At 35.6% G+C, this 23430-nt stretch overlaps 1 protein-coding gene across 15 annotated transcripts in view; it reads left to right on the forward strand.

Moving 5' to 3' along the window:
• DOCK9 (dedicator of cytokinesis 9) overlaps positions 1–23430 on the forward strand; it is a 136402-nt gene that overhangs the window by 43769 nt on the left and 69203 nt on the right. For 14 of the 15 annotated variants that reach the window (XM_074859371.1, XM_074859384.1, XM_074859374.1 and 11 more), the window contains exons 4-15: positions 1211–1293; positions 2764–2833; positions 6835–6930; positions 7568–7702; positions 11992–12166; positions 13483–13550; positions 17429–17503; positions 17602–17742; positions 18108–18308; positions 18451–18573; positions 21943–22025; positions 22478–22600. In XM_074859371.1, coding sequence (XP_074715472.1) covers positions 1211–1293; positions 2764–2833; positions 6835–6930; positions 7568–7702; positions 11992–12166; positions 13483–13550; positions 17429–17503; positions 17602–17742; positions 18108–18308; positions 18451–18573; positions 21943–22025; positions 22478–22600 — 1373 coding nt within the window. Of the gene's footprint in view, positions 1–1210; positions 1294–2763; positions 2834–6834; positions 6931–7567; positions 7703–11991; positions 12167–13482; positions 13551–14699; positions 17023–17428; positions 17504–17601; positions 17743–18107; positions 18309–18450; positions 18574–21942; positions 22026–22477; positions 22601–23430 lie in introns of those variants that run through there. The other variant, XM_074859380.1, reaches the window with a different exon arrangement.

Consider the following 23430-nt stretch of genomic DNA (forward strand, 5'->3'; position numbering starts at 1 on the left):
AGCTGAAAAGTCCTTGATTTCTTAGCAACAGCTAAAAACATCAGTGAGTTATCAACATCCTTCTCATATCAAATCCCATACTGAATCCAAAACACAGCACTATTCTAGTTACTAAGAAGGGAAAATAAACTCTATCCCAGCCAAAACCAGAACAGTATCCATTCTTTATTCCATACCATTTACATTATGCTCAGGTTTCCTGTTTTCCAATATATTCTAATTATTCACCATCCCTTTTCCTGTTTTTTTGATGTATACACACAAATATCATTCCCTTAGTCTATGGGCCACTCCTCCAATGTGTATAGTGAATTCATTTAGTCCATAACTTCAGGTTCCATCTATCATGACAGTCTTCTAAGGCAGTTCTAAGACAAATTGAAGAAGGTAGACAAGGAAGGAGGAGTGTTATTGGCAATTCATGAAGTTTAATGAGTTTCTGCAGAAACAATTGCTTGGCAAGTATTAACTTTATATTTTGAAATATAAATAAAATATTTATAATTATTAGATGCTAAGTTTGTGTACATCTAAGTCTGTTCATGTAACACATAAAGCTTTGTACTCTATGGTTTCTGGGAACAGATTTTGTCAGTTTCATGTTATTTTGGTCAAAGCCAAGAAAAATTGGTACTTTTATGTTGTAGCAATATGGGTGGAGTAAAATGGTATTTCCTGTGATCTAGACCAGAGCTTAATGACATAATTGCTTTTCAACAGCTTCAAGCATGCAGTTTAAATATTAATTTAATTGCACTAGAAGTAGAAATTTAAGGAAAAGATGTTTTTATTTTCTCTGTATCAGTATGTGTGAAACTGAATATTCTATTTTAATAATGTATCTATATTTTAATGCTGAGTTTTCTGAAGGCTCAGTCATGTTCTCAGCTGCAGCAAAATGCTGCTTTAACTTTTCAGACAATGGAAGATGGTTAATCCAGATGCTGAGCGTATTCACCATCTACTGGTTTTATAAAATACATGTCTAGCAGATGATAACGTCCTGTTGAAACATCACTTGTTTCAAAAGCCATATTACACTAGACTATATTACAAAAGAAGGGAAGTATACAGAAATTTCAGAGATCGATATGTAACAGTAGTAGTTCATAAACAGCCATATCTTAAGAGGTTTTTTTTCTGTGTGTTTCTAGGGAATACTCTTAATCCTCTTTCAATTAATATTGATATTTGGTTTTCATTAAAACAGTGCATCAAAACCTACAATTCAGACTGGCATGTTGTTAACTATAGATATGAAGATTACTCAGGAGAATTTCGACAGCTTCCAAAGTACGTATGTTATCTAATGGTATAATAAAGATTTTGAATTTGTGAAGGAACTTTTAATTGTATTTAATATAAATATATTTATTACAGAAATGTATTAATACATGTAATCTGTAACTTGAAATGCTATAGCAATGTTTAGTAGTCAGTGAGGTGATAAAGATTTGTTGGATGGAATTTATATTGATGAACTTGAAGGCGTAAAATCTTGTTAAACCATTTTCTGGAAAAATAGCATAATAATACTGCCTTATTAATAGGCAGGTCAAAACAAGAAATTGTATCATTGACAATGTGAATGTAAGTATGGTAACTAAAACAGACTAAAGTTTAGATGAAACTAAAATGGTGATATCCTGGTTTTGTAAGTTCAAACGCAGCTTTTGGAACTCTTTAGGAGCTTAGGGAATAGAACCTAACCAAGGTGGTTAGAGCAAGTGTTTGAACTAGTGCAGATTTTCACAGGATGATTCAAAGCAAAAGCCTAATTATGTTGTGGTGGATTAGTCCCTGCCGGGGTCTGAGACCACATGGCTGCTGCCCCTCCCCCACAAAGGGAGTGAAATACAAAGCCCCGGGGCTGAGATAAGGAGAGGTTTAATACAACAGTGCAACAGCCACAAAACAAACAATAACAGTAGCAGTGATAACAATGAACAGAGCAAAATATCTACCCATACAGCAGTGAGAACAGAGCGATGGCATAACACACGTGTTAACCGACTGTCCCATGCTGCCACGCTTTGGCGCCAGAATGTGATGTCAGCATGGTATTGAATAACCCAGCTAGAGCTTCCCCCCCACTGCTGGGGAAACTTAACCCTATCCTAGCTAAACCAGGACATATGTCAATTACAGACTCTCTGAACCATCTGCTAGAGAAATCTTTTCCAACTTTTTTCAAAATTTTGTTGGGAGAGTATAGAGATTAGACCCTTAAAAATATCTGAGAGTGGCTGAAATCTCTGAATCCGACAACTCTGGAAGATCTATGTCTTTTCCCTACCTACTCTCCTGCATCTGTCAGTTAAGAAATAACTTGCTTTCCCTGTGAAAAGTTCTGATATACTCACAGGTTTTGTAAAAGTCAATACCTATTTTTTACTTGCCTTGAAGAGAAACCATGATAGTCAACAGGAATTTAAATAAACGCATTGGCCTAGAAGGGGCCAACGGTTGCAGGTATGAATTCTTGCTCCTAAAATATTAGGAGTGCAGCGAGTGAGAAGGCACTTGGTTCTCTTCAGTTACACATAAGGACAGTGACAAGCAGAACAAAAGAGTGTGGGCAGATGTTCAGATTAGGAAAACTGCTGGCTAAGAAATATATTTCATGAAAAATACATGCTTTTACTCAGTTATTCTTGTGGTTTTTCCTCTTCAGTTAGGAAAATAACATCTTTATTGTTTCAGCTATAAAATATGTAACTAATCACAAAATTTCTAGTATTTTAGAAGTGTTTTCTTTCCTAGTAAAGGGACAAAATCAGAGAAGCTTCCAGTTCATTTATATGAAGTGGATGAAGAAGCAGATAAAGATGAGGTGAGATAATAGCAATTCTTTACTTTCTCTTCCTTTCAGTAAGGAATGTTGGGTAAGGAGCAGTTACAAGTTGGGTTAAGTGTTGATGTCAGTGAATGAAAACAGATTAGCTTGAACAGCCTGATTGGGAAACATGTAGTTATTTTACCTATTTGCTTTCAAATAGCCTTGTACTCCTGAGATCTGTCATGTGAGTAGAACAAGTTTTGATAGATGGTGAAATGAAAGTTTTAATACTTGGTGACGTATAATCTTTCAGCTTTCATAAAATCTGTCTTGTCTTATACTGTTTCTGTGTAGATGAGTATACATAGAGAAATGTTTCATACAGTTTAATCACACAGTCGAATAAAATCATAGGTGAATCTGTTCCAACATGACAGTCCACACACTTAAGTGTGCATAACAGTATAGCCTACAGTGTGAGTTAAAATTAGTTTGTCACAAATTTGAGTATAGAGTAAGACCTGGAGATCCATCACGGAAACAAATGCTAAAAAAATTGACTAAAACTCTAAGGTATTTTCTTTTTTGTCATTGGCTTAGAGAAACCAGAGATCTATAGCCTCAAGCAATTTTCAAGTGTATTTCAAATCTCAAAGACGTTTTTCAGTAACTGCTTCTGTTATTTGTGTGATTTAATTTTTACCACACCCTATTTCAAAACATTGTTTAAATGCTAGTGTTTTCTTTTCTTACAAGTACTTGAACTCTTCCATCACAGAAAAGAATTAAAATAAAATTATTTTTTCTTGTTTTTACCCTTTGACAATTACTTTGCTTCTAAAGTCCTTGTTTTCAGAACTGCTACATGTGAAATAAAAGTAGTTCCTTACAAGTTTTCCTGGATTAAATGTGAAAAAGTAGTTCAGGGAGTGCATGTGAGTAGGTAGAGTCTCAGGTTGCCGTTTCTCCAGTGCTGCTATTAATCTGCACTGTGATATTTGGACAAATAATTTCATGCATCTGTATCCAAATTTTCCTATTAGTAAGATGGGAATAATAATGATTTCTGATATACCGAAATAAAAAAGACTTGGCATTATTTACTGCGATATTCCTGACAACAGAAGTCTTTTAAAAATTGATGAGTTAAACATGAAAAAAACTAAATGGAGATATAACTGACTGATTGTTACTAGGAAAAATACTTATGGCTGGAGTTAGTTAAACACTGAAAAACTGTGGCTTGGCTATTATCAGGTGGCATGTGTTTTACTAGGAAGTATAAGTGGAGAGAACTTCCTGTTTCCTTCTGCCCAATTTCCTGTTAGAGCACACAGGAATGTCATATCTCTTACAGAGGTACAGTCACTGGTGAGGAGGTTTGCTACTCTTTGAGGAACTTAAATTATAAACACAAGAAAAAAGCATGCTAGGAAGAAAAGGGAGTGTAATGGGAATAGGGTGGGGGGGGGCATAAATTCTTTCCTCAAGAGAAGAATTAATGCAAGAGGTTTTTCTTTCAACTGTTAACATCTCTGTATGCCAAAAAGCATATATGCAAATCTTAGATTAAAAGTTGTTTGGTGGTCTTTTTGTTTTGCTTTTGTTTGTTTTGGTGGCTTTTTTTTTAAGAAAACTGATTTACTGAGAGAATGATAGAAAACAAAAAGCTGCAAGTGATTAAAAATTGGAGGAAAGCCAGATAAAGATTAGTTTAATTTTGCATTGTTAAAAAGGGGAGAATTACCTTTCCAAAACTAATTCAGGCTATCAGGCCATCAGGTTGATGTTTGTAAACGGAATTTTTAAATCAGCCTGGGGTATGGGATCAAGAAAAGGAATTGTTTTTGTTGAAACAGTTGCTGTTGGAAGTAAATTTTGGAGCTGAGTTTGTGGGAAAGATCATTAAAAAAAAAAGTGAAGCACAGTGTGGAGCAGTAATAATAAAAGTAAGGAAATTAACTTACCAGTTGGAAACAGGAAGTATGTTTTCATTGTAAAAGTTGTGTGTTAGCAACTAGGTTCTGGGTTCCTTTGTATTAACAGATGGTTGGCTGGAAAGATTCAGTAGCTTTTTGGCTCTGTAGACAGGAATTCTGCCTGACAGAAATAAATGGTGTAACTAGAGAGACCCAAATGACAGTCACTTTTATTGTTAGAAAACAGCATGTAGCTCAACAGAGTTGGGAAACAATGCACCTCAGAGACTTGGAATTGGAAAAAGGGTCTTAATAGAGCTAAATTGTAATTTTTGTTAACACGAGTAATAAAGGAATTCTTGTCATGTCAGGTGGTCCTATGTTTGGTTTGTGAAATTACAAAAAGCATTGGTTGTTTTGTGCCAGGTTTTGACAATAATTTACCATCTTACGCTTACAAAGGTGGTTTTAAATCATCCTTTCCTTGGGGATAACTTCTGCTAGCAGAGGTGGAGAATCATAGTTGGCAACCCAGTGGTTTAAGTTGCTGTCTCTGTATCTTGATTATTGTAAAAGAAAAATGGTTATCTAGGTAATAGAACAGGGATGGGTGCTAATGACTTGAAAATATGAAACAAGTAGACTGTATTGCTTGGACAGTGAGACTCACTGGGGCATGTGAAAATTTACTCAGTATTTCTGGTCTATGCTTTTGGAGCGTTATATCAGATGCTCTGATAGTCGGTGACCATGTCATCCTTACTGGGCCTAACTTCCATAGAATCAAGCTGACTAGAATTTTTGAAGGAACAGATTGATGCATCTTTTGCCTTCTGTTTGCAGATTTTTGAAGTTCACATGTGCATATGAATATGCAAGCTAGACAGACTACATAAGATGGAAGTAAATTAACTAGTAACTTTTCACAGAATGTCCCTTGATTTAGTTCCAGAAACTAATATTATTACAAAATTTTGTTTTAATGTTCAGTTGTTGAACTAAAGACTGTGTACCCCATAGGTAATCACTTTTTATTGTATGTTCTCTTAATAACTGAGAAAAGGAAGTAGAAAAAGTAGTTGAGGCACTTGAGGAAGTTCTGTGGTTTTGTTTTCAACTGGATACTCAATTAATTTTGAATGTTTGGGTAATAAATTACCAGGAGTATTTCTCCTCTAGATGGTTGAAAATTTTCCTACATATCTAATTCATTAATGTTTTTGTTGTGTCAAAATGGGTTACGTCAAATAGAAACCATGGTAGAGTCAGCTTGGTACTACTTTAAAATATTATTTGAACTAGTGATTTAATATTTATTCTGTGGCAATTATAAATCTATCATTTTGATTGGTTTTGATAGTAGAGCACTGCTTTTTGGTAGTTGTGAACATCCTCTGGGTTTTGATATAGTTATTAAGTTTCATCTACTGGCAGATGGAAGTGGTATACAGGCAGTGTGTGTGATGTGTGATGATGCATGCATTGGATCTGCTGTTTGTGAACTTGCCATTACTGCCAAGTTTGGTATTGTTCTCTTTAGAAAGCTTTGATTCTGATCTGCAAAAGGGCAGATCAAATTCAAGCATTCAAGGCTTAGTTCTCTGTAAATTCTTAAGTAATGTCTTTGAAGTAATACATATAAAGCAACATGGTTTGAGAAATCTTGAATAAAGTTTTGGATAAGCATGAGCTTACATTGTTCTTTTTGGTAAAAATTCTTGCACTGGATGATTAGAATAGATGAAAAAGCTTACAAAGTAAATGTAAGTAAATGTTTTGAGTTTTCTCTCTTTCTCTGTTTTGGTGCGGTTTGTCTTGACTAATAATAAGCTATCTAGAAGTTGGATCATCCTGCTGGCCATAGAGAAAGCCTATATAAGTGGCCAGGTTACTTATCAACAGTTAGATGAGGTCAATCTCATCCCTGGTCTTTAAATAAAATAATTGGAACTAGAAAGATATAGAATTTCAGCAGGTACTCATAGTAAATTGTTATCATTACATTGAGAGCGTAGCTATTCCATCTTTTAAAAATGACTTCTGAAATTTTCGATAAATACACTTTGTGATGCAAAAAATTACCTTTTTTTTTTTTTTTTTTTTTTCTTCCCCCCATCTCCCTTTCTTCATCTCCAGGATGCGGCATCTCTTGGGTCTCAGAAGGGTGGAATAACAAAACAAGGATGGCTGTACAAAGGCAACATGAATAGTGCAATCAGTGTGACAATGAGAGTAGGTTTAAGAATGTCTTAACCGTGGTAAAACCTGAACACCAATATTAAATATCACTGTGCCTTTGAAAAGTCAATTTGTACATGGTTAACTTCTTTTAAAAAAAAAAATAGTGTGGGATGAAAGAAGGAAGCTTGTATGTAATTTATATCTGTGAAATCTTACTTTCCTTTTTTTCTACTTAAATCAGAAAAAATGCATTAAAAATCCAGTATGTGGGAGAAGTCCAGTGTTTTAAATAATTTTCTTAACTGAAGCCTAGTGTATTATTACTAGAAAAGGGAGTATGTAATATGAGTTTTTGTTTTAGAATGCCTCTATTTATAAACAAACTTGTTATATTTATTGTGATAACCGTAAAAATCTATGATCTATAATATTGTAGAGTCAGTTTTAAATACCTTTCAATGGGTCAAGAATGCTTTCAAATAATATAGTACAATCTTGCTGCAGGGTTTTAAGTTTTTTTTTTTAAACTCATTTCTGTTTTATTTTCTGAGGCTACTGATTAGGTTATGTGTAAATAAAAGCTTTTTTCTATGACCTACTCTGAAAATAGCACTTAGGGATTTTGTAATATGAAGCTGATTAGTACTAGTGTTGTAATTGTTTTTCGTTCCTCCTTTCTTTTTGCTAGTCATTTAAAAGAAGATTTTTCCACTTAATCCAACTTGGTGATGGATCCTATAATCTCAATTTCTACAAAGATGAGAAAATATCAAAAGAACCTAAAGGATCAATATTTCTAGATTCGTGCATGGGAGTGGTTCAGGTAATTATAATTATTCTGCATTTGATATTCTGTATTTGATAGCAAATGGGTTTTTTTAAAATACAGGTAACTTCTGTCAGATGTAGTTAAGTAGCTGTTATGTAGAGGAACAATTAGACACGCTGCATCTTGCAAAAACAGTGAACAAGATTTTAAAGGGCAGGAAGCTGAATTTTAAAAATATTTCTGAAAAGAACATGAAATACTAGTTGACATTAAATATTTATCAAAAATATCACAGAAAATTTTAAGGCAAACACAAAAAACCCCAACCTTGAATCATGTCAAAGTAATGACAGCATAAAATTAAAGTTCATTTCAGTTACATTTTGTGCTTACATGCACTGTAAAATGTTTTGCATAGCTTCTTGTGTGGGATTTTTGTTGTGGGAATTGTATTAAATTCAGTCACCCTTCCAGATGCTTTTGTTTGACCTTTATAACATTACTTTTATGTGCTTTTCTTTATTTTAAAAAGTTAAGGGCTTTGGTAAAATGTTTGTCAGTAGCAAGTGCCAAAGAAAAGATTATTTTTTTTTCCTCATGATTCTGTTATGTATTTACAGTACAGCATGTAACTGTTTTGTTAGGCACAGCATACCTGGAAAAAACTCTTGGATTTTAGGGTTTTGTTAACTTGAATAGAAATAGGCAGGGTTTAATAAAAATCTATTTCTTAAATAATATTTTTTTTGAGTATCAAGTTGTTTGAACATTTATGCAGAGATACACAACAGCTTTACAGAGGATTTTTTTTTTCCAAATATTGTAATAATGGTTTTGGATATAACTTTAATAGATAAGTTTCATGGAACATTTTATAGCTAATAAATTTAATCATATTGCAAGTTCTATATACAGATCTACACAAGTTGTTTTGCCTTAGGGGTACAATTCTGGCCGACTCCACTGAAATGAGTTTGATTTGTGTTTTTAAAACAAACCAACAAACAAAGTGGTTCCTACACACAGTTGTAGTCTGTGTTGCACTTAAAATGTATCTTTCCTTCTGCTCCTCAGCTTCCTCTGCTCTGGTGCACCATTCTCTGCTAATATATATTCTCCATCTTCTGGGCTGTTTCTGGCCCCTTTTGTTTCCCAATTAGGCAATGACTTGTTTCTGGTTCTCACCCTGTGGCTCTACTATTATGGGTGCTACAGTATTAGTTTACGTCATCAGAAAACATTTTTAGAAGTTACAAATGACAGAAAGGCACTGCAGCAAAGGGAAGCGCTAAGTCCTGCAGCTGAGGAGGAACAACCCCAGGCACCAGTAAATGTTTTACAGGCCACCCAGCTGGAAGGCAGTTGGCAGAAAAGGACCTGGGGGTCCTGGTAGACACCAGGTTGAACATGAGCCAGCAATGTGCCCTTGTGGCAAAGAATGTTAATGGTGTCCTGGGCTGCATTAGGGGGAGTGTTGTCAGCATGTTGAGGAAGGTGATCCTTCCCCTCTGAACAGCTGAATAGCACTGGTGAGGCCACACCTGGAGTCCTGAGTCATGGACATACCGGAGAGAGTCCAGTGGAGGGCTATGAAGATGATGGAGGATGGAGCATCTCTCCTATGAGAAGAGTCTGAGAGACCTGGGACTGTTCAGCCTGGAGAAGACTCAGGGGGAGCTCATCGATGTGTATAAATACCTGCAGGAAGGGTGCAAAGAGGACACAGCCAGGCTCTGCTTAGTGGTGCCCGGCAACAGTACCAGAGGCAATGGGCACAAACTGAAACACGGGAGGTTGCCTCTGAACATCAGGAAACACTTTGTCACTGTCAGGGTAAGAGAGCACTGGCGCAGGTTGCCCAGGGAGGTTGTAGTGTCTCCACCCTTGGAGATACTCAAGAAGTTGCCAGGACATGGTCCTGAGACAACTGGCTCTGGCTGGCCCTGCTTGAGCAGGGAGGTTGGACTAGATGACCTTCAGAGGCCCCTTCCAATGTCTAACCATTCTGTGATTCTATGTTTTTGGGTTTTTTAATGCCGAAAATCCCCTTTTTTCTAAATCATCTCTTCATGAACTACTGTTCCACACCTCCTGTTCCATCAGTTCAATTTAAGTTACCTGAAATTTCCACAGACTCTGTCAGAAACTTTTTATTTTTTATTTTTTTTTAATTACTGTTCCGTTGTTCTGCTGCAAGTAAGGTTTTGGGCTGATACTGTTGTCTTTAAGTAAAACTGTACTTTAGATGATTAAAGTTTATGGCTAGTTTGTGTCTTGAATGCTATATTGCATTCTGCAGTACCATCAGCGTTCATCTTGGCATCTGGATGTTCGGAACTGCATGTAGAAATCTGAGACTAGTTATGGACCATCATCAGGTGTAAAACCAAAATCAGTTCGTGCTCACTTCTGTGAAGCCAAGAAGTCATTCAATGGCTAGAATAAAGGGGTTTGGAAATAGCTATTTTCTTCATCTGAATTGTTGGTAAGGGGCAAGTAAATGAGATTTTGAACTATATACATAATTTTGAACTATTATACATAATGGCCCTATTCAAGATGTGTGATTTTCTTATTTTGTACTATGTACTGTATCCTCTCTGGCTGATCTTATTTTATTCATTGTTTTACAGTTAGGTATTATTGGTGTTGTATTAGCATCTAAAAACTTGTATGGGGAAAAAAGTGGACTCTACACAGTAGAAACTGCATTTCTATTTAATGGAAGAAGAAATAAAATAAAAATATGTAAGGATCCCAGCCACTGTACTTTGCAGTAGTCTAACTTGAAATTAATAGAAGTGCTTGTTCTTCTTAGGTAGTCATGCTTACAAGCTTTTGTTCTCAGATTCAAACTACTTGTTTCAGAGTAAGCCCTTTTGCTGAGTGGAGGAATTAGTTCCTGTTGCATTCATATAACATTTATCACTTCTGTTTTGAGTTCATTTAGTGCATGTTTTAGTACTACTTTTAGTACTTATTTTTTCAAAGCAGTAGATGCATAAGAGAAAAATACTGACTTTCCTAACAGACATTAAAGGTAAAGCAGAATACAAGAGTATGCTTCTTCATCAGTATTTGTGTAAGAGGAATGCTTGAATATGTGCAATAGGGGGTTTTTTGTTTGGTTGATTTTGGGTGTGGGTTGTGAAGGTTTTTTGGTTTTTGTTTGTTTGTTTTTTCCAAACCTTAAAAATGTTAAGTGAAAAGACAGGAATTCCCAAAATGCTGTTTGGGTTCTTTTTGATTTTGTTGGGTTTTTGATTTTGCTCATTTTAATACTGAAATATATTGAGACTTTTCTGTATCACAGAGAAATGCAGTCACATAATATATGCAATGTATACATTCACACATATGTATAGGCATAGTTGCCTTCATTCAGTGATTTGTGAAAACTGAGAAGTGTGATATGTACCACCTGTGTTAAGTTTTTATACTGTGTAAGTTAAAGGTTACCATTCTTAAGATTTTTCATCGGTACTGATTTTAATTAGTAAGACTGCCTTAGATCTGGAGTCCATACATTTGTTTGTATTCTCCTTAATCTTTGGTAGAAAGCTGAGTGTTCTGCCAACAAGTAGTTAGTCTGTTAATTGAAAAATCTGAGGTACAGCAAAACTAAAATGTGATTTGGCATTTAATTTAACTTAAAGTCCCCCAATGATTAAGTGTGACTTATTGTATATTTTAATGTTTATGTAGTGAGTTATCAATTTTTAAAATTAAATTGATGATAATGTAACATTTTCATTTAAGACTTGTGAATTCATTCCCAGGAACATCGGTCAAGCTAGGTAGCATTTGAAGCCTTGGTTTAAATTGTGCAAAAAGGATGACTATAATGGTTGAGGAACAAAGGAGGAATTGATTCCCAACTCCATGTATGTTTAAAAGACTAGCAATGTCAGAGCATTCACAGTTGAGGTTGGTTATGATTTAACCCCCAATATAAAATCCCAATGTGCAAATGATTCTCAAATATTAATAGTTTCATGCTTTTTATCAGTAGATCTTAGTTAGCTTCACTTCTAGATGATCTGAGTACATGGAGACTTGATATCTGGAAATTGGGGTTTTTTTGTTTTTTAAAAATGATTACAAGCAGAATGATGAGGGGAAACTGAAAAATGGGCTGTTATCCTTCATACTTCCACTTGTTGCAGCGGTACAAATAACTTCAAAAGCTCAAATGTCAGAGAGGAAAAAGTGTAATTATAATACACTTGTTCCAAATATCAAACTGTATATTTCTGTTAAAAAATCTGAAATACATATAACTTCATTTAATTGTGAGTAGAGAGTATGTAAAGATATTATAAAGATCTTTTATTTTCTTATAGAACAATAAAGTGAGACGTTTTGCATTTGAGCTCAAGATGCAAGACAAGAGTAGTTACCTTTTAGCTGCAGATAGCGAACTTGAAATGGAAGAATGGATAAACACTCTGAACAAAATCCTTCAGCTTAACTTTGAGGCTGCGATGCAAGAAAAAAGAAATGGAGAGTCTCATGAAGGTAAGCAGGTTTCTAGCAATGCTAATACAGTTATGGGACAGCATCTATGTACATGCATTTGGAAAGAAAGGCATTATTGTGGCTAAATTTTTTTTGTTTTCTTTGGTCATAATAATTACAGGCCTTTTTACTGTCTGTTTGAACTGATGAGAATTTTGACCTTTTGACATTAAAGTAGCACTATTCTGTATTGATTCCAATTGAGTTAAGTCCAAAAGTGAATAATGAGACGGATCAGAAGTCTGGAAAAATAGAACCCACAATGAAAAATCAGAACTGAGGCAGTTTAAGGAAAAAAAAAAAACCAGGCGGGACTTGTTTTGAAATGTGTAAAATGCTGCTGAAAATGGAATAATCTGTTCTGTGGTCACTGTGGGTAGAAGAACAAGAAATTGTAGTTGCAGTGGGGGACTTAAATTTAGGTGCAACTCCCTTGACCACAAATATTTCCCTGAAGTGCTGAAATAGATTGCTTGAGTGTAGAATCTTCCTATTGGAGCCCTTTAAGAATAGGTAAGGCAGATACCTGTAAGGAATGTGATGTAGGTATAGTTGATAGTTTGGTGACAAAAGGATAGTCTAGATGTCCTCTCAAGCGTTTTTCCTCTTGAGAATGGATGGGGAGGTTAACTGGTATGAGACCAAGCATGTGCATGTCCAGAAGAACCTGGAAGGAGGTTATAGAAGGTTGTTCTGTCTATAAATAGCACAATATACCAAAAGGGGTCATTAGAGTTTAAAATGAGATATCACAGTCTCTAGTGAAGATTACCAGAATTTAACATGATGTTTGCAACAAAAGCAAACTGGAAAAAGGGAAGCCTGTAGCTCTGTGAAAGACATTTTAGTCAGTGGTCCCCAATTGACCCTAGAACTGTAAAATCTTTATAGCTAACTGAATGGTTGCTTTTTAAATCCAGTAATGATTGGAGAACAGAGCTGAGAACCTAAAGAACAGAGGGAACTCGTTTTGAAATCAAGTTACAGAGCATAGTGGAAAGAGTAATGCAAATTTGTGCAATGAATGTCCCCTTTCCCCATGCAGATATCAAAATTAATATTAAAACTATTTTTTAGGTAAGATTAGAAATAGGTGCTACTTTACCAGTTTATGTGACTGGTTACATCCTCCAAGAAGTCACTGCATCAAAACTAAATGGTGGAGTTGTGCACAACCTGTTTGTTAACAATTGTAATTTTTGGTAGAGTAGCAGGTTGGTTTTTTTTTTAAAAAAAGAAATGTTTTTGCTACAGAGTTTTGTGAGTAGTTGTTGTTGTTTATTATTGTTGTTGTTGTTCTTGTTTTATAATTTCAGATGATGAACAAAGCAAAACGGAAAGCTCATCAAGTAGTTTTGATAACTACTATCCTGAAATTGCCAAGGTAATATATATTGTAAATGCCAACTCAGGATATAAAGTACTAAACATAAGTTAGCCATATGAACTTTCAGTAAAGGTAAGGTATTGGCTTCTAGCTTCCAGTCTCTTTGTGGTGCTTTGAAAGCTTAGAAGCTTTTTTGTGAATAGATGTGGTTACTGAGCTTCTTCATTTTCTGCTTTTGGAAGCAAACTAGCTACTGTCTTTAAGTTGCTTATATAAATCTGTTTAAAAGCAGCATGTTTTATTAGTTTATTGTATTTTGCGTATTTTCTATTGTGTTACTGCATGCAGGTAAGTGCTAAAGTATTTCAATAGAAATCTAGTTATACTAAAGTCAAGTTTTATTTTTATAGTTAGAAGTCCAGAGGAGCTTAATAGCAGTGATGATGTGAATGTATTTTAAGATGCTTGTGTTTGTAAGAGCTGGCAAGTTCATGGGTACTTTCTGTATTGCCATAGTTGTTGTTTTTTAAATTTTGTACTTACAGAAGTGTGGTAGAAACAGAAATAAGAATAAAATAAACTAGAAATAAATAGAAAATAACTAACTTTTCCACAGCCCGTTTACAGACTTTATTTGTTAGATCAGTGACTTGTGTGTTGCAATAAGTTCTGTGATTTCTCTAAGGGAGAAAATTTTGTTAAATCACCTAAGGACTGGAGCTGGTGACCTTTTTCCATTGAAGTTGTGGAATACAAACTCCTTCCTGTGACTTCCTTACTCTCTTCTGTATGGCACAGCCTGCACTCTTGAAACTTTTCTGCCTGACCATGCTCTGGAATGAGCTCCCCTTCTTTTCTGAGGATCTGTCTGACCTAGTAACTACTGAAGGGAATGCAGCTTATAAACTGAGAACAAGCAGTAAAACTCTATTACAATAGCTAACATATCAAAAGATCAAGCCAGGATACATTAACAGGCTTTTAGCACCCAAATTGATTGGCTGACTTAATTCTTTCTGTTACTGCTTTGTAAACAACTTAGCACATGTACACAAAAAGCTATTATGTGATAATCTAACTCCAGCTACAGCTGTATTTGTAAATTAGTTTGGATTGTGGTGCATACAATCAAATTTTCCTTGGAAGAGCAATACTTACATGAGGCTATGAAAATTTGTTTCAGAAACAAATATAAAATTAGTTGCTATTATTGTATGGAAGGTTTTTCTTTCTTTATAGTCAGTTATTGGAAAACTTAGGTTCTGTATGACTTCCAGAGGGGACTTATATTCAGGGCTGCAGCACCTGCATATAGTTTGGTACTACCAATGCTGCTTCCTGTTTCCATAACCCTCTGATCGGAAGCATGCAGCTCTTTAAACTAGGTATTTTTCAAGTGTGCTATTTTTCTCAGATCTTTAAACACTGGCTTTTTTTATTCCATGGTTATAACGCATTTAAATTTCTGTTCCCTTCAAAATAAGTTTTTTGATTTTCCCATTCTAGTTCATCTTTACTAAATACTACCTTTCAAAATAATTTGCACTAATGTATTTTTCTAGCCTTTTTTCCCTGAGGAAAAGTACAGGGAAAAATTTGCCCATTTGTATTAGTACACTGTTTGTGCCTTAACTTGATTACTTTATATAATGCTGATTGTTTTGAGCACCTTTTTGTCCTCTATTCTTTCTTGCGTTTGTCTTTTCAGCTGTTATTTGGGTTTGGTTCCTTTTTCCCCAGTGGAAGACTTACAAGGCATTGAGCCTTCTTTTAGAAGAGTTTATAGTTGCTCTATTATTTTTGTTGGTTCTAGGAGATTTTCACAATAGCTGACCTCATATCCTTATGAGGAAAGAGAAATTCCTTCAGGGGTGATTGTAGAGCACCTGACAATATGGGGAAAAAAACAGTCCTCTTAGCAGAGGTTAAACCCTTGTGAGTACATCTCTAAGCCTTCATTTTTCTATCAACATCTGTTAGTTTATAACATTAAACTAAATTAGATGGTATTGTGTGCTTCAGTGCACAGATGTGCACACATATATCTCTGTCCAGCCTACTTCACATTCCTTTTATCTGTAACTTAAGTACCAAGAGCTAATGTAGAGGGGTTTTTTGTTGGTTTTTGTTTGTTTTTTAATTTTCAGAGAAAACAAATTAGACCTCTATCTTAAATAACTATATGACTGTCATGATTGGTGTGCCCAAGTACCTCTTTAACCATTATGGGTTCCAGTATTCCTTGAGGTAGGAAAACATTGTTTTCGTTTTACAGATGAGGAAATGGAATTACAGAGTCACTGCCATGCTGTAGACAGGGTTGATGACTATGTACATTTTCAGTTCCTGACGCCTGCCTGCCTGCCTGCCCGTGATCTGTCACTTAAAAATGCATATTTCTGTCTTGTCTTGCCTTTGATGCACAAAACACTAAAGAATCTAAAACTATTCAAGATGCTTTAGCTGAAAGTTTCTGTCTTGCTCCTATGACTAGATCATCTTTCTCTTCAGTTCTTGCCACAGATTAGTCCCTTTCCAAAACATACATGCAACCTTCTTGCCATTTTTAAATTTCTTCAGTTTGTATTGTATTGTATTTCTCAATCATACCAGTTGTTGAACAAGCAAAGTCTGCCAATACTCTGCTGGTATCGAGTGTCTTTCACAGCAACTCTTGTCTTTTCTCCTGTGTGTGTTTGTGTGTTAAAGATGACAAAGTAAAGTAAATTAAAACCATTAGAGCATCAATACTCAAAATCACACCTCAGAAGTTTCTCTTCTGTAATGCATCCTTAAAGTAAAATTCTTTTTTTAAAATTATTATTATCAACCTAAAATAGGATTAATAGGATTTTGAGCTCTTAGAGCTGTTGGTTTTTTGTTTTGTGGTTGGGTTTTTTGTTTGTTTGTTGTTTTGTGGTTGTTTTTTTTTTTTTTCTTGATACATAGTAGGAGTATCTTCAACCTGCAGCAAAGCAGATGTAGACAGTAGATCACTTCCAGCTGATGGTCAGTGATGAGCATTTTGGGTTGGTAATTTCTTTTAACCAGTACAGGCTGATCCAAAAATACACACCTGTCTGTAATGTATTACTTTGTGTCCCTGTTTAGCCAGCTACTTTGGGAATGGCAACTCTCCTACATGGGTAATTTCGGCGTGTGCATATGTCTATTTGTCATGTCCTGTGACTTTAAAAATCATAGAATACTCTTTAAATAATACCTTTATTTAAAAAGTAACCTATGTATACCACCAGTTTTCACATTCTATTTTCTTCCACTTTACTTTTGTTTTACTGTTAATAGGTAGGTATCCATAAATCCCAGGATCAGTTTACAGCGTGCTTTGCAGAGTAACTTCTAAGTGTGAGGGTTTTATCTTTTGGAAGTTCTGGGGGCTTTTACATCTACCCACAGGAAAACCACATCTTTGGCAGTAGAGCTGAAGAAATTTAAAAAAAACAACTACCAAACCAAACCAAAACAAACACATGAAGAAAAAGAGCTCTGATGGTGTTTCTTAATTTAGGTAACCTGTTGTTTTCTGAGCAATTTTATGGTGTCAGGAGAGCTCTGAACTGTAACCTACATTCATACTTTTTTTAAAATAGTGTTATGGAAGTTATTTATTGTTTAAGAAGGCAAAGTGCTATATGAGCTACACTGGAGTGTACTTCCCAGGAGCTTGGAAAGTTACATGTTGCTGATGTACGTTTTTGTGTTTTGAGCTTGGAAAAGCCTTTAGAAGAGAGTAGCCTTCTCTCTCTTTTTACTTGGACACGAGAGAGCAATTTAAACTAAGGAGTTGTAGGGAGAGAAGACTGCATGAATAAAAAACATGTAAAGCTTTGAACATCACAGAAAAATGAATGAATTTGAAAACCACTCTAATTTAATAGTGTGGTACTAAGACTTTTTTTTCTTATTTTGAACAGAGTACCAGAGAAGCAGAAATGAAGTTGAAAAGTGAAAGCAGAGTTAAACTTTTTTCCTTGGATCCAGATGCACAGGTTAGAATTTTTTACAAGGAAGCATGTTATTTTCTTTTATGTTGATCCTTTTGAGATGAGAAACAACTTACCCTAACTTTTCTTTTCTCTTTTTAAAGAAACTTGACTTTTCTGGTATTGAACCAGAAGTGAAGCCATTTGAAGAGAAATTTGGAAAAAAAATTCTTGTGAAGTGTAATGATTTATCTTTTAATTTGCAAAGCTGTGTTGCGGAAAATGAAGAAGGACCAACAACAAATGTAAATAATTAATCTAATTATTTTCTGTTAATACTATAATGAATGTCTTAATATTTTGTTGGCAGTAAACTTAATTGCAGGAATTTCTTGCTGTGATTGAGAAACTTACATTGTGGGCTTTTTTCTACTCCTTTAAATCAAAATGAGAGCCTAAATCCTACAAAAAATGACTTTGTTACTAATCTTCTCCTTGTATCGTAGAAAGTGGAATTTTTCTTTTACTATCTTTTGTAACTTGTCAGTACTATTTAGAGTGATGGCCGTGTGTAACTGTTTATAAAAATGTTACTTATCTTCCTTTAATACGCATTTTTAAGTAATATAGATGCCAGCAATGACACTTGCTCCTTTTTTTAAATGTCTAGGTAGAACCTTTCTTTGTCACTTTATCACTATTTGATATTAAAAACAACCGGAAGATTTCAGCAGATTTCCATGTTGATTTGAATCACGCCTCAGTAAGGCACATGATACCCAATGCATCTCAACAAATGATGAATGGCAGTGGTGATAGCTTACACAGAATTCAAGACATTCATGAAACTATATTACAATATCCAAAGCAGGTAAGAACTAGTAACCTAAAGAATTAGTAGGACTTTGGATAAAAGTAGAGAGTTTTCCTACATGCTTTGGATGGCTTTCTGTTACATGATGTAAACTGTGTGTGCAATTTCCTTTTATATTTATCTCTTATTCTATTTCTAGGGAATATTCTCAGTCACATGTCCTCATACTGACATTTTCCTCGTGGCTAGAATAGAAAAAGTATTACAGGGAAGTATTACACATTGTGCTGAACCATATATGAAAAGTTCAGATTCTTCAAAGGTATGTTATCTTCTTCTGTGGCATGGAAAAAATGCTGAGGCAAGATGGGTTAATTTCAGATTAATAAATATCAATCAAAAGCTTAGTTCTTTTATAGGAAACCCTGATAACTGGATGGTTTGATTTAGTAAGTTGTAGTTATTACTAGTAACTATTATTAATTGAAACATTATAGATAGTCTAACATTATTGGGAAACATTTATTTAGCTTTTTAAAATTCTGACATGTATAATATTTATAATGGCTTTATATAAACTGTTTTGAGGAATATTAGACTACAGTGTGAAAGTTGAAAATTATTGAAAAATGAAATTTTAAATATAGGTCAGAATTTACCTGTATGTCTTTCTTAGTTAATGCATCTTATTCACTGTATCTTTGTTGTTGACTTTTCCATTGTCTCACTTTTTGGTGACCATAGTTTACTGTAACTTCATCTGCACTCTTGCTGGTTTTTCCTTCAAGAACCGTTGAGATCGTTAAGACTGCTTTTATGTATAAAATATTTTGCAGTTTTGATAGAACTCCAAATCACTTTTGGAAATAAAACACTGAAATAATTTTGGAGGGGTCTAGGATGACGTAACATTTTAATGTTTTCTGAAACATATCTACAAGAAGCTTTGTCAGTTGCTGCTTTTAGTTTGTTGCTGAAGAAAGAGTTAATTTTATTGATTTGCAGTTGTGCTTAAAGAGTTGGACCAGGATACTAGGAGAAGAGGTTTTTTGTAAGCGCTGTCAGCTACTGTTGATGTTCTTCCTGTTTTCAGCTGGTGAAAGGGAAAAAGGAAGGATTAACTTTCAGTCTCTTCAGAGGAACAGTGTTCTTTCCTACCGATTTAATGCTGGCTAAGCTACATGTAAAAAAGCTGTATTTTTCACTTGTTCTTAATATAGATCAGACTACTGATTTGCTTTTCCAGGAATATTTGATATTTTTTTTCAGTTATCATTGGAAAACAGCAGCTTTGTATTTTAGAAATCTGGTTTTGAAGTGTATGCTGGCTGTTACTGAGTTAAAACAAACCTGAACTGAGTAACTGATTTTTGGTGGTCTTGGGCCTGAGCCACATGGGAAGGTTAAATAAGCCCAAGCATTCCCAAATTTGATGCTGAGTGCTAGACTTGTGTTGCCTTGTACTGCAGGAGTAGCCAATAGGAACATTCGTGGTTATATTAATTTATGCTGTCATTTCTGGTATTCATTTGCTTATAATTTTGTGCAGTTGAACACTTAGTTTGAATTTTTTTCTGTTCTTGTTCTTGGGAATTACACCGTATTAATTTGAAACAAAACAGAACAGTATCTGCTATATAGACCTCCCATGTGTGTCGGTGCAGCCAGCAAGTTCCAGTTCCCTGCAGAATTGCTACTCTGGACAATAAAAAGGAAAAATGGATGCAGCAAATTCTATAGCCAAGAGATGATTGAATACAGTGAATTAATGATGATTACTTATCAAGGTTCTATGCTTCTGAGTGCAATTTCCCCCTTTTTACAGGAACAGATGATGGAGAGTTGTCTCAAACAAAACATTAATAGAAACAGCTCTTCATAATGTCAACAGCATAGATCAGGGATAATATTCAGGCAGGTTTACGCTGCGTTTTTTTGCTTCTGGCAAATAGTTTTGCTCTGTGTGGGCAGATAGAAGAAGCTGCTTTCTGGAAAAGAAAAGCCCCCTGCCCTGTCACGAGCTTCTGCTTTAGCTCAAGTGGTTCAGCTCTGTGTTGAACATCTCAACCTAGTGGGTTTCTAGCTGTCATTGTTATACATGTTGGTTCTATATAATGGAATTTTTTGTTCACTTAAAAGTTATCAGAACCAAAAAATTAAAGTTTTAATGAAAACAATGTTGCGGTGTCCATACATAGGATTGTCCATGTGATCTTCATAAAACTCCTCCACATATTCTGTGTGTACTTGTAATGAAGGTATTGCAAAGTATTTTACTATTTATTCTGTAGGAATGTGTTCTAGTACATAGACTGGGTGGTGAATATGGGAGCAAGTTGGGGGGAAATGTTTTATCCAGAGTCACAATTTTGTCTTAAAAACCAGTTGAATTCATAGAAGGAGATCAGGTTTGTCAGGCAGAACCTGCCTTTCATAAACCCATGCTGACTAGGCGTGATCCTCTGGTTGTCCATTATATGACTTTTAATGGCACTCGAGATGACCTGTTCCATGACCTTCCCTGGCACCGAGGTCAGACTGACAGGTCTGTAGTTTCCTGGATCGTCCTTCCTGCCTTTCTTGTAGATGGGTGTCACATTTGACACCCTCCAGTCCAATGGGACCTCCCCAGTTAGCCATGATTTCCAGTAAATCACAGAAAGCGACTTGGAGAGCACATCTGCCAACTCTTTCAGCACCCTTGGGTGTAACCCATCCGGTCCCACAGACTTGTGTGCATCCAAGTGGTGTAGCAGGTCTCTGACCACCTCCTCTTCAACTGTGCTGACCTCAATCTGCTTCCCCTCCCCATCTCCCAGCTCATGAGGCTGGGTGTCCACGGAACAGCCAGTTCCACTGCTAAAGACTGAGGCAAAGTAGATGTTGAGCACCTCAGCCTTTTCCTCATCCTTAGTTACCATGTTTCCCTCTGCATCCCATAAAGGAGGGAAATTTTCCTTAATCCTCCTTTTGCTGTTAACAAATTTATAGAAACTTTTTTTATTATCCTTAACAGCTGTAGCCAAGTTGAGCTCTAGCTGCGCTTTGGCTCTCCTAATGTTCCCCCTGCATAGATTCACTGCATCTTTATAGTCCTCATGAGAGACCTGGCCCCTCTTCCAAAGGCAATAGATTCTCCTTTTGTTCTTGAGATCCAGCCAAAGGTCCCTGTTTAGCCAGGCTGGTCTCCTTCCCTGCCTGCTTGTTTTTTGACATGCGGGAACAACCTGCTCCTGTGCCTTTAAGACTTCTCTCTTGAAGTATGTCCAGCCTTCCTGGACTCCCATATCCTTCAGGGCAGCCTCCCAAGGGATTAATCAGTCTTTTGAACAGGTCAAAGTTTGCCCTCCGAGATTTCTCCCAGCTGTTTATAGAAAGCTTCATCCACCTCACCGCTTTGGTTGGGAGGTCTATAGCAGACTCCCACAGCAAGATCTGCTTTATTGGCCCTTAACCTAATGCAAACACTCTCAACCCCGTTATCACTATACTTGATTTCTGAGCTGTCAGAGCATTCTCTTACATACAGGGCCACTCTACCACCTCTCCTTCCCTGTCTATCCCTCCTGAAGAGCTTGTAGCCATCGATTGCAGCACTTCAGTCATGTGAAGCATGTTGTTTTTTCTTGTGTACTAACAGTGCAAAAAAAAAGTAGCTTTAAAACATGGATATTTCTTATGTCCCTTGTAGGTTGCACAGAAAGTTTTGAAGAATGCTAAGCAGGCATGCCAGAGATTAGGTCAATATAGAATGCCTTTTGCATGGGCAGCTAGGTAAGGACAGATCTTGTAAATCCCTATTTTTTCCTAACTTTTCTTTAACATTATTTTCTGCATCTCACTTCTCCTAAAACTTAATATACTATTTAAGTTATTTTTTGTTTTACTTTCAGTTAACCAATGATTTCTGACAAACTTTTACACTTCAACTCTGTAATAGGAAATAAAGTTAAAAACATTCATTATATTATTATTATTCAAACCACTGAATATTGCCAACTGTTTTCTATTGTCAGTATTTTTTATTTTACTAAGAATGCAATTGTTCATACTCAATTTGTTAGACTGAGCTATTTATATGTTAAAACTCACCTACAATGACAAGGGTATTAAATGCTTAACATGAAGGATGGTGCAGTATGTTCTAATCTGTAGTAAACAAATTTTCCTGCAGTGAATTTCCATACTTTCATAAACTTAGCTGAAAGCAAGACTTTGACTTTCAGGACACTGTTTAAAGATGCCTCAGGAACCCTGGACAAAAATGCGAGATTTTCTCCTCTCTTCAGACAAGACAGTAATAAACTTTCAAATGAAGACATGCTGAAATTGTTAGCAGATTTCAGGAAGTAAGTCTAATTTCTGCACTTCAAAAAATAAAAGCAAACCAACCAACCACACCCTAACACACACCCCCACCCCATGCCCCACCATTTTTTGTTATGGTTTTCAACTGGAGCATCTAATCTTTTGATGTAGGTATTTACATGTTTTTCACTTCAAATACAGAAGTTGTATAAATATAATCAAGGCCTTCATTCAAGCTACTGATCTTTGCACTGTTTGGGGGCTATGAGCAGGACTGAAGTATTATGCCATGTCTAACATGCACTAAGCATCATATTCTGAAGTAGCTCTGTGTTAGGCGTTATGCTTGCACAATACACTCTTCTGGTTCTCAAAGGAAAACAAGTATGAGCATAAATCATATGTTTACTGACCTTGGACAGAGAATGCTAGCTCTCAGGGAAGGGGATTCAAGCCAGTGACCAGTCCACCTTCCTTGGGAGTGCATATGGTTGAGGATGCCTAAATAACAGAACATTGGTCATCTTGTTTTACAAAATATTCCTAAAGACTGCATCAGTTTGCATGCAAGGCTTAAGAATCTCCTACTGACAAATGATCCTATTAATAAACTAGTTTTAATCCCCTTTCTTGTTAATTAGGATGTAAAATAATAGAACAATCTTTGCTGAATTGTAAAGACATTTCCACTTCTGTTATGGTACAGTTAGCTGGAGTTGTATTAATTTGAACAATCACTAATTGCAAAAGGCTTGGGCTAGAGTTTCTTTATTTTATTTTTGCTTACCAAATCTGATAGGGAGATGAGGTTTGCAATAGATATTTCAAGTCCATTTTAGCAAGCTGCTTAAAGTTTCATTGAAGTTTGCAT

The sequence above is a fragment of the Strix uralensis genome, chromosome 2 (assembly GCF_047716275.1).
Source record: "Strix uralensis isolate ZFMK-TIS-50842 chromosome 2, bStrUra1, whole genome shotgun sequence".
Taxonomy (NCBI): Eukaryota; Metazoa; Chordata; class Aves; order Strigiformes; family Strigidae; genus Strix; species Strix uralensis.